Source organism: Lutzomyia longipalpis, chromosome 4 (genome assembly GCF_024334085.1).
Source record: "Lutzomyia longipalpis isolate SR_M1_2022 chromosome 4, ASM2433408v1".
NCBI classification, from domain to species: domain Eukaryota; kingdom Metazoa; phylum Arthropoda; class Insecta; order Diptera; family Psychodidae; genus Lutzomyia; species Lutzomyia longipalpis.
Genome location: NC_074710.1, coordinates 7352144 through 7364368, shown reverse-complemented (window position 1 = coordinate 7364368; position 12225 = coordinate 7352144). Strand labels below are relative to the sequence as shown.

At 33.6% G+C, this 12225-nt stretch overlaps 2 protein-coding genes across 3 annotated transcripts in view; both read left to right on the top strand.

Moving 5' to 3' along the window:
* The window catches only part of LOC129795977 (prostaglandin reductase 1-like), a 211683-nt gene that overhangs the window by 26531 nt on the left and 172927 nt on the right, over window positions 1–12225 (top strand). The window lies entirely within an intron of this gene.
* Window positions 1–12225, top strand: part of LOC129795967 (uncharacterized) — a 50733-nt gene that overhangs the window by 36776 nt on the left and 1732 nt on the right. For both annotated transcript variants that reach the window (XM_055837555.1, XM_055837554.1), the window contains 6 exons: window positions 8811–9087; window positions 9192–9857; window positions 10725–10952; window positions 11031–11286; window positions 11366–11778; window positions 11907–12079. In XM_055837555.1, the coding sequence (XP_055693530.1) occupies window positions 8811–9087; window positions 9192–9857; window positions 10725–10952; window positions 11031–11286; window positions 11366–11778; window positions 11907–12079 (2013 nt within the window). The remainder of the gene's footprint in view (window positions 1–8810; window positions 9088–9191; window positions 9858–10724; window positions 10953–11030; window positions 11287–11365; window positions 11779–11906; window positions 12080–12225) is intronic.

Sequence of the window (12225 nt, the reverse complement as noted above, 5' to 3'; positions counted from 1 at the left end):
CCTTTCAGTCACAGAGTCTTAGTTCTCTGTCACTGAAACCACACGGCTCATGCTCGCTCATATATAGTTTATTTTTATATGATTCAAAAGAAAGTCAATTTCCTCTATAAAACAGCAAATTATTAAATTCTTTGAAAGCCTTTTCCATCCGACTTGACGCAACCTTTTGCCCATAAAAGACGTCACGTAGACGAGAAGTAAACAATGGATGAATTAAAAATTAATATATTTTATAAACTTCCCCGCCGTCAATAGAATGCATTTTTACTTTCCACAATAACCCAACCACTACACACACTACAATCAAACTTTCCAAATCAATTACGACAATCAACCGTATTTCACATTCTTATGCACTTTTATTTTCTTCATTCCTTACTTATTTTCTTTTAGCACTCTCTTTCAATAAAAGACATCGCGCCAATTACGACGGGGGTTTTATAAAATACCATTCATGACCTTCATGGTGAAATAAAAATTCAGCACCAGTGGGTAAATCATCCGTAATTGCACTTTAAAAAAAAACTTTGCTAAAATAAAGTGATGCAAAAAGAAAACTCCTGTGTGGAGATTTTGCAAAATGAGAGAAATAAGAAAAAAAAAGAACATAATAAGTCTGAAGAAATTACCGTGAAAATGCTATTTAATTTATATCAATAGTCTGCGATCTTGTCTGGGTTGAATGTAGATCAAAGGCATGTTTTTTGTCAGACCTCCTATGTTGGTAATTTAACCCTCATGTACACAAGGTAGGAGAATTTTCATATAGATTGAGTTTCTAACCCATATGTGTCAAGTAGTAGAACTGCTGATTTTTTCTATTTCCTCCTAGATCAGTAAAAGTTATTTAATACAAAAAAAATCATTTAAAAATATCATTTCGGGTTATTAACATGAGAAAAATATTTAGTTCTAGAAAAAACCTAATTTTGTCCTTAAGCGAATGTGAATTTTCTTTAACTTAAAAATTTGAAAATTCAAGATTTTACAATTTTCTTCAATTCAACTCCTGAAAGTCCAATAAACATAGAAAAAAGATTTCCTTTGCAAGATATATTTTTTCTGTGGTTATTATCCTTAAATAATTAACCTATTTCCGATTAATATATACAATAAATTGTCTTTTATGTAAAGTTTTTTTGGAATAGTTCTTAGACATATTGGACCTATCACTTCCGGACGTGCCTTTGTAGACTCTATCAATGTTATCCATCGTATTTTTTTTAACCGTATGAATCTTTGCACACCTGCAGAGGTTTTTTTCCGGGAGTTTCAAATAAATTTTCCAGGATTAGAATTATGAAAAATTGTGAATGATTTTCATTATTCCGAGAATGAGATCTTTTTCCTGATTAAAATACAATCTCATTTTAATTATATCAATAGTTCAAAAAGCCAAAACATATGATAAAATAACTATAAATGAAAAAAAGGGAAACGAGAAAGTAGCTTGGAACATGTAGGGGTTAAATTGAAAATTATACCTGGTAAAGCATAATAATTCCCAGCAGCTTCATATTACCACGCAATCTCTGCAATCAACACCTCTGCTATAGAGACAAGTTGACCTATTAGTGCCCCTATCTCTTGTTTAAATCATCTCCATCTGAGCGTAGAGCGCACGCAGAAAAATAGAGACTGCGTCTTCACCACAGATGGTGATCATATTGTAAATACTCGCAATTTTTCATTAACATTTTGTGAATTGTACTATTGCACATTTCTCACGATTGCACCGCGAGAGATCGATTGATTTGGAGTTGATCAAGTGAGAAAAAAAGAGGTCAATCGGGGCGCAAAAAGGCGTGCGGTTGCCCCAAGAACCATGTGTGTGTGTTAATATTAAATTGAAAAACTAGGTCTTTCATGTACTTTCGATGACACCAATAAACAGTTTGGGATGGGCGCCCACAATAAGCGAAATAAGGTGTGCCACTTTAGCTGTAATTGAAAATAAAACGAAAGTTAAGTTTAAAAAAAAAACCCTTGTAAAGTCACATTGATGAATGTTTTGGGTTGTTGATGCTGTCTCTATGCGTGAAAAACATGCACAAAAAAAGAGAGAAAAACTTCTCAAAATACTAAACATATTTTATGTGCCATTGGGCCTTTTTTTCTATCAACACCAATAAAACTAGCAAATGTCCTTAAGTGCATTATAAATATATTTGATCATTTGCCGTGATATCGCGTGAAAAAGACATTTTTAACACGATCACTCATGCGATAAGGATATTTTATTAATAATAAATTTCTTTCGCATTCGCGCGCCGTCTCTGAAAATCGTGGGGTATACTATAAGTTTAATATTATAATACGAGAAAGAAGAATTTCAATAACACCGCGATTGCACGTCAATTAAAGGGGTGTGTTAATTAAATCCCAACCGATAGGCAATCTCTGCGTGTGTCTCGTGCATTCCACGGAGGAATTTTTTTTTCAAGCGGGACAAGCGATAAATTTTCACTGATAATGCAAAAAGGTGATTGAAATAATTAGATTTAAATTAGTTCACGTGATTATGGGTAAAAACTGAAAGGGAAACACCTCCAATATTTTCAATTAATTCATCATGATTTCATAATTATATTGTGCATCGAGCTTTGATTTATGCTTCTTTAGAGGAATTCTATGTTGGGAATTTTCTTATCTCAATGAGTTATGGAATTTTAATCCTTGGAACTTGGTAGGAGGGATGGACAGGTGAATGTTAAATAAGTTGAGTGTTTTGCTGCATTGTAACATAAGTAAATTGAGGTTGGAATAAATTGATTTTTGTTTTCTTCAATTGAGAAAAATTGGAAAATTCTTTTAAAACTATATAAAACATTCCCAAAATTTCTCACAAATTCCGCCCCTCCTTGGCAGAGTTCATTGGTTTTTTTAAGCTACAGAAACATTTGCTCTTGACTCTGTCACAGCTATTAATTAAATGCTTTTAATCTCTCCGAAATTGATTGATTTTCGTCTTTTAAGGAACTCCATTGGAATGCACGCACACACCTTAAATTTTTGTCGGTGCGTACAAAATGCTAAGAATATGCGAAGAGTGCCCGCGAGAGCTTTTAATGAATAACTTTTATATGTTAATTCTTATTCCATTCTATTAATATTTTCTCATATATCATGGGAATGTCACCTTCGTAAGGAGCGACAGGCAACAGAAATTCAGTAAGAAAAAAAATCCATGTTGTGCTTAATGTCTCAATGAATGGTAAACATCATTCATCGTCCCGGAGGGAGGGTGATTATGGAGAATAAGGAAGTGTTTGAGCTTGAACAATGTATCATATACGTATAATACAATTTTAATTGAATTGAAATGCGCTCCTATTGAAAAGAATTTGAGAGGAAAACTCCGTGAGAGGTATTCATTTGTGCTCTTTGAGTCTTTACCGCGTCTTCGTGGAATTCGCGTTGATGGAATATGTCGCCTTTTGTGCAAAAAGACCTTAAGCTCTGACTAGAGGCTTTGAAAAAAAGTTAGATGTCCAAAAAAATATGTTCTTAATCTCAAATTGATTTTTGCCACTAGATGGCTCTGATCTTCTAATACTCAAAAGATGGAGTTTATTTGAATATAATTAAACAATTAAATACTCTCGGTAATCTCAATCAGCCAATCAATCCTGAGGCAATAAACACACAAGAAATACAACCCAATATGCCACTGACTCTCTTTCAATGGAAAACTATTTAATTTATCTTTACCATCTTATGCTTCTATTGAAGAATATTAAATAATGCACAACGAAGATTTTCTCCCCTTGGAGCTCATCATAGAGCTTCTCTTGTAAGACACAAAAAAACCAATATATTGCTGAATTGAGCTATGGTTATGTAGGAAATTTTGCAATAGAATTGCAAATTGAGGGCTTTTGATAACAAATTGTGGTTTCTTTAGCAAATTTTCCTAACATATTGGATCATAGGCGATCCATCAACTGTGGGAGAATGGATGTAATTGGAAGGATAGTGATTGCTCAATGAATATTTCTTGATTTTCCATATAAAGAAACATTATTTTTTTCATCTTCAATCTTTTATTTGCGATATACACCAAAACCAGGAAATTATTTGTCTTCAATTATTCATTCTCATGTGTTTGTGTGGATCTTTTCCTTTTAGCTTGACCACAAATTTATGTAATGTATCAATTCAATTGAAAGCTATGCGAGAAGATCTCTCTCTCAGCTCATCTTCATTTTTCTCCATTCACTGGCAAAATTGTAGAAATTCCAATTGTTTTCGCCCAAGAATTCAGTTGCTCAAGTGAAAACATGAATATTACATTCGTGATTATGGAGCGTATTTGATGTTGTGATGGCCAAAAAAAGAAAAGCGCAAGTTGATGGCACGGAAGATATGGATTGTTTTATCTGCACGAAATCAATTTGTTTATTTAAAAACTCCAACGAGGAGTTGAGAATTTCGTGGGAAAGGGAATTTATATGGTTAACGATTTTGAAATCAAAATGCTGCTTCTTTTTTTTTATTGAAAATCGGATATCTTTTTGGCGCCATCTAGTGTAGATTTTTTGTAGATTTATGTAAAAATACCAGATGGATTTTAAAGGTCTTTGTTGAAATTAATTTTTTTATTACAAATAATATGAATTAGATCTAAAATATATTCTTTTTTCAAATTTTAGACACTAACTGAACTTTTATGGCTCCTTGGTTAATAAGAATGGTTTCTCCGCTAGAGGGCCAAACCAAGAAATTTTATTCACTGAAGATTTAAAGTAATCAGACAGATTTCTTCAAGTTTTCGACACCAACGACTATACTAACTCATTTCCCGAATAATAAGAATAATTTCTCCGCTAGATGGCTAATCCAATGAAAGATTATTGACAAAAATTTGTTAATTTTTCGGATATTAACGGGTAAGTAATTCTTTTTCCAGATAACTGATATTAATTTTTCCACTAGAGGGCCAAACCAAGACAATATATTGAATGTAAATTTCAAAGTAATTAGACAGATTAACTTTAGTTTTCGACACCAGAGGACCTTAAGTAGTGAATGATCAGCTCCCAGATAATCAAATTGTTTTCTCCGCTAGAGAACTTTTGAATTTGAAATACAAAAAAAAACGTAAAAAGTATATTAAATCAGGTGAAAAATTTACGATAGACAGTTCAAAGCCCTACACTGATTGTTCTTCAGAAATTCAGAGTTTTTCTTAGAAAAGCAGTTTCTTTGCAAAAATGGAAAACCGCGCGAGTGTGGTGTACAAGAAGTCGAGGAAGTTCTCATATAAATGCCGGATAATTGCAGCATTGTACACGTCTATGCGTATTGTGAGTACACCGTCGAGGTCAATCATGCAAAAATTGTAGAGTTTTTTCTCTCTCCTGCTCACCTCTTATAGCCATTTGATGTCAAATATTGGTAATTTATCGTGTTAGTCGTTTTTTTCTATCTCCATTCATCCATGCCTTGTCATTTTTACCATTTTCTGCGAGGAGATAAATAACAATTGGGAAGCCAATAGAGCACGAAGATTTTTTTTTGCGATGATCATATTTGATGATCATTGAGTTAGAAGCTGAATTAAAAAAACGGATAAATTGCCTCGAAGAGTTTTCCTGATCAACAACATCATTGCACAACATTCGAAGGTATTTAAATTATCCATCCACTCGAAGAAAGACTTTTTTGTACCCGCTTGTCTTCCTCCGTTTTCTTATGGCTTCACCTATCAATTCACAAATCTCTAACAAGTTGAAATGGATGTTTTTTGGACGTCTCTTTTTTTATAACACAAAGCTACTGTTTAATTTGATTTGGTGATTGTTTCTCTCTAAATTTGATTTATTTCTTCTCCCATGGTCAAATGGAATAAATTTCTTCTTTAAGCTGTCTTCAAATAAATAATCTAAAAAGTAATGATAAAAATGTTTCATCAAAGTGAAAAGGTATATAAATTATTTTTCAATAAAGCAACAATAACAGAAAGATCATCATTTCTCCAATTTTTTTTGAGTGCTCTCTCAGAAAAAAATGGAGATTTTTTCTCAATTCAATATTTATATTTGCTTTAAACATTTCAAGATGTTTTTGCACCTTTTTTGCACTTCAAAATGACCATAGAAAAATGTTAAAACAAACAGAAAATCACTCTACGAGAGTGATCGTAAATTAGGAAATAAATTGAACAAATTAATGCCGAAAGCTCATCCATTTCATTCACAAATTGCTGAAATGTTTTCATTTTATCATTCGTGATGGAATTTAATTATTTAATGTTTTTTTTTTGTTAGTTATATTGTAGATAAAAAGTGATTCATTACACCAATAAAAATTTATGTCAAATTACAGGGACAATGAACTTTCTTTAAAAAGTTTTATTCATTTTTATCCCATCTTCTTACAGGTAATGCAGAAGGTAAAATAAATGAAGTAAAATTAAAAAAAAAAAAAACTTCTACGCGCTTTTCTAAAAACTTTCACAAGGATGAATAAAATATCAATGAAACAATATTTTTAAGTAATTTTTCCGCATTTATTCTCCTTCTCAATGTACTTAATGCAAAAAACTCAATTTATTGTTACAAAATGTTCCTTCCTCAATGATGATTACAAAATAATTCATATGGAAAAACATGGGAAATTTTTCTGGCCTCCATTTGTGTGGAGTATCAATGCAATAGCAATGGCAAAAAAATCACTGAAATGCAGACTTGCGGTGTAATGAATAATTTCCTACTTTCGTACCAATTCTTCTTATTTTCAATTGTTTATAGCATTTCTATTAATACCTTTACAATTTAGCAGGATGTCTTTTAATCATCTGCAATTGAATTTTTGAATTTTATAATAAATTGAAAAGATGGAAAAAAGGTCGTGGTGTGAATATATTTTTGCAAGAGATTCAATCACATATTGCTTCATATTTAATCAAAAATTCATTTGAGAGATTTGTTCCGTGTGTGCGCGTTTAGTTGAGAAAAGAGTGTGCAAAATTGAAATTCTTTATTAGCTCTCAAGGAGACCTACATTTTTGCACTACAATATAGAGGAGCAGCGAGACACAGAAACGTGGAAGTCATTCGGGCGGGTGAATTATGAAGACAATATTTTACATGGGTGCATTCAAAGAAATCTCTTCGTGATATTATTACAATAAATTGTTCCACAAAAGTGCAACATGTTACGCACAAAGAGATTCTCTCTCTTGGTAAGATGGCAATAGGTGCCCAGGAAGACTTTTTGCCACAAAATGCATTACGCAATCCAGTGGATTCCTCATGTGAATCTTCATACTGCATTTGGGATTTACTTGTGACTCTCACTTTGAATGTTGTTTTAATAAAATTGAAAAACTCTTTATTGTACGTATGTACATAATATGTAATTAATATATGCGTATAAATGCTTTCATTTGGTGGGAATTTCTATGTCCAACATGTTTAAACACAAACATTTGATACAAAAAAAAATAAGTAAATTGTTCAAGTTCCATTTTCATTAATTTTGCAATGAAACGCACATGTGTGTTGTAAAATATTAATTATTATTTAAGTGTTAAACTGCATTTTTGCCAGGGAGAAATTTCACTCTCCATTTACGCATGTTCGATTGCACCAATTGTGTTGATGATGGTGTGTGGGTGATGAAAAAGTGGAAAATGGTGTTTTCTTCTTATGCAAGAAAATTGTTTTTTTTTTTTGCATTGCCCACAGTGTGAATCATACAAAGCGCAAATGCAATAAGAATAGAGATTAGCATTACATAAATGGAATTATTTACATAAATCAGCAAGATGGTTAAGGATGAATTCTCATTTAATTCTTGTGGATTAATTTAAAACTGATGTTTGGGCTTCAAGATTAATATTAAAAGTGTAAAATGAGTCAAAATTTGATCAAACATTGAACTCGAGATTCCGGCGATCCTAGAGCGAAACGGTTGAGTTTTAATTGAGTCAAAAATTGTACAATATTTGATCAATTCCTTTAAAATTAAAATAGAAAGGGTTTTTTTATTATGGGAGGATGACCTAATTTAGACACTTTATAGTTCGCAAAAATAGGAAAAAATATAATAATATAAAAGTCAATATTGTACCATTTTAATACATTATTTAGTTGATTTTAGATGAATAAAAAAGGAAATAAGAGATCCAAATTAGGCCCTAATTAGTTAACACGTTGAGCCAATATTTGGGCAAACTTTTTATAATCTTTGATCAATTCTTATAATTTTTTTAGCATTAATTTTAACATTTGAAATTATTTCTCTGAACTTTTATTTAATATTACTTTATATTATACCATCTATTATATTACCTACTGCGCTCAATAGTTAGGCAAATATTTAGACAAACTTTGATAAATATTTGACCCGGTACATATCATAAATTCAGACTTTCTATGAAACCTACATAGTTTTACCTTTGTTTGCTCAAACTTTGACCAAATTTGTTAAATCTTTGACCAAAAGTTTACTAAAAGTTTGACCAAAACTTTGCTGAAAATTTGTCGAAAATTTACTGAAAATTTGACCCGAAAATTGCTCAAACTTTGAGCAAGAAATTACTGGAACTTTGACCAAAAGTTTTCTCAATCTTTGACCAAAAGTTTACTGAAACTCTGATTAAAAATTTGCTGACACTTTGACCAAAAGTTTGCTAAAACTTCGACTAAAAGTTAACTGAAACTTTGACCAGAAAATTGCTCAAACTTTGACCAAAAGTTTGCTAAAATTGTCATCAAAAAATTATTCAAACTACCACTAAAAGTTCTCACAAGACTTCCTTGTTCAATGACTAATTCCTTGAACTTTTATTCTTAATTTTGCAGGGATCACATCCAGACACCCTCTACAGAATACCCACCAACAGACCCACAAATTCATCGAGCACATCATCATCAAATTCCATTGGTAGCACATTGCACAACATTAGCTTCTGGAAGGCAACCGGGAGTCAAACACCAATTGCATCCACATCATCCACTCGCCGGAGATGGAGTCACATTTCAAGCATCTCCAGCAAATGCTGGCAATACATCAAATGGCCACTGGCGCTCCTATTTATATGTGGAATTCTAGGAGTAGTTGTATACTATGTAGTTATCGGTAAGTGGTGCCTTTTGCAAGTAGTTTGTGGAGTCTTCTTGTATTCTTTTGTATCATCATTCACTTAAATTGCTTTTCTCTTTATCATGCATCCGGTGGCACAGAGAGCGAGTTAAATAGCAATCTTGCGAATGAGATTCATGGTGCCTCACTGGGTGATGTGTCGTTAGAATCAGACCTCACGGTGGATTTCAATGATCTGGATAAATTAAGTGAGGAACGTGTAAAGCCGGGCATAATAAATGGCCATGCGAATACATTCAATGCCACCGATCTTGCCACAACACTCAATCAAACCACAGAGGAGCTACTGGAAGTCATCAAGGGGCCGGATTTGGCCAATCGCTTGAATGATGATTCAGAAGTTTTTGCGATTTTCGTGAAAAAACCCTCAAGTACAACGGAGAGTGCATCATCGGTGGAAAATGTTACAAATGACACCGTGAGGCCCACAACAGTAAGACAGAGCGCAGATGCAGCTGCAACGGAGCGGACGAATCCAACGAAATTAGTTGTACCCACGCGGGAGACGCTGCAACAGTATGGATTCACATCGGGGCATCAGAATAACTTTGGTATACCCATTGAGGAGGACGAGAGGATTCTCGGTATTCTCAATGCGGAACTCATAAAGAATCAAAATGGAAGCGCATCACATTCCTCCACAACTGATGCCAGTATCTATCGCACCAGGGTCTCCCCAACGCTGCCCATCATCTCCAAAGTAGATCATACGACAGAAGGTGTGAAGAATAATGGCAGTGATGATGGCAAGTTACCAAGTTCTGAATAAATCATTTGAAGAGAATTCTCACTACATTTTGAGATTTTGTTCTTTGAGTAAGAAAGAACATCAGAGAGGCCTAAAAAATATGGTTTTGGGATTTTATTTTTTTTTAGATTATAATAAGTAAAATATTTTTTTAATTAAATAAAACTTAATTTCATAACATTTCACATTTTGGTAGAATTAAATCATTCCAGGTTTTAAGGACATTTGGAGCTTTTAATTGTGTTCTAATCAAGGTTCTAATCTCTTGTGTTACAACCATAGAAATTGCTAAAAAAAATTACAAAATGCTTCAATCGTCAAAGCTTTTTTTTTTTTAATAATTTTTAATTGATTTTAATAAAAATAATAATTAGCAATTAAATAATTTTTAATATACCATAATATAATGTTTTAGATTTAGCATAGATCAGTAAGGTCATGGCATGAACAAAAATAAATAGAGTCCTTTCATTAAAATACTACAAAATATTAACGATATCTCATGAAATATTTTGAGTAAACCTAAAAAAAATATCTTTTAATTCAAGAAATTAAGATCATCTGATTCTCAAAAATCATCAATCCACAACTTGCGTACGAGAGACCCATCCCTCCTATTCTAAGTCCTAAGATCCTAGTTCTATTGCAAACTAACTCTGTACTAACATTATAATATTATACTAAAAAAAAAGCCTTATAGTGGTGATTAATAAAACAAGCTGTTTAAACTACTAAAAAAAATGAATTTCTTTGCAAAAACCTCCTGTGGGCGCCCCTTAACCCACGCGGGGCAATTAGTCATGCGAATTAGTCAATAAATTAAACAATAAATTAATAGTGTATACGTTTCTCAAACACAATCCAGGAATTTGCAAGTCAACATCCCTCCCCCTTTGCCGAGGCGTTCTTCCGTATGATCTAACATCACTCAATCGGAAGCAACTGAATCAAGTTGAATTGGATCATCTGCAGTACCTCATTGAGGCACACTGTTCAATCCGTGCTGCGGAATTTGTCTGCACAGTCCTTGAGCCAGAGTGTCGCCCAGCAAAAATGGGAAATCCCCTGGAGCCGTGCAAGAGGATCTGCAAATGTAAGAATTTCCTTTTTTTTTTTAGTGAATTTCTTCCTCATTTTCTTTTTGTTTTATTTCATTGTGTTCCCTCTGTAGCCATTCTGGAGGCATGCAGCCATGTTATTGCTAGTTCAGAAATTCTCACCACCATGTTCGATTGCGACAGCTATCCGGATTCATTGGATCGCAACGTGTGCGAAGATCCGACAAGACGTGGGAAATGCTACAAGAACGAATTCAAATGCTTGGACTCAACGTGCATCCCACTCCAATGGAAATGTGACAACATTAAAGATTGCGCCGATGGAGATGATGAAGAAAATTGCAAATTTTGCGAAACCAACGAATTTCGGTGAGAAATTTTTCTCTTTAAGCATTTTTTGTGAGATTTTTTTTTCTTAAATTCACAATTTAATTTTTGCTTGAAAAAGATGTGTGTCAAATGAGAAGTGCATCCCGGATAAATGGCGATGTGATCACTACAAAGATTGCCCGGATGATTCAGATGAGATGGATTGTGAGGAAGATGAGGATGCAAGAAGCTTCCCACTGTCCTATGGGAATGCCAGGGTTTATCCTTTCGTGCATCAACAGGCTCCAAATAGTCCCAACAGCCGTCCCTACTTGACAATCTCCGGAGATGATCGCCTTGCCGGTGAAGTGACCAAATCTCGAGCTGCTGATGAGGAAAAGGACATCTATGCCTTCTCGGATGATGATCACTTTGAGAGAACCATACCAAATACCACCCTCCTCCCAGATGCAAAAGCAAATGAAAGTGACAACGATGAAATTCAAAGTGAAGCAGCTTCCGGGCGAGCTGTTCAGTACTCCAAGAGTCTCGGTAAGATCTTCCTCATATTTTTCTTCTTCTTCTTCAACACTTGAGCGACATAATGACAAACAATTTTATATGAAGTAATACGAGGAGGAACCAAAAAACTCCCTTTCACTTTTTTCATCACATTCCAGCTAACTTCCAAGACAGCAAAGAGATAATGATGACAAGTGATTCTGAAGCAGACTACAAGTACTCAAGTACGGATCGTGTTACACTGAGAACAGCCCACATATCACCATGCCCGGAAGGGGAACTTCGCTGTATCAGTGGTAGATGTATCTCTGTGAATCAATTGTGCGACAAGGTACATCCCTATAAATGAGAAAAATTCCTTTCTCCATTGTACTTTCATTATCAAGATGTTTGAGATAGTTTCTCTGAAATTTTAAGCGGAAATGTGCTTTTCTTATATTTTTGAGATTGTTTGTGTGGATCTATACCTTCAGAGTT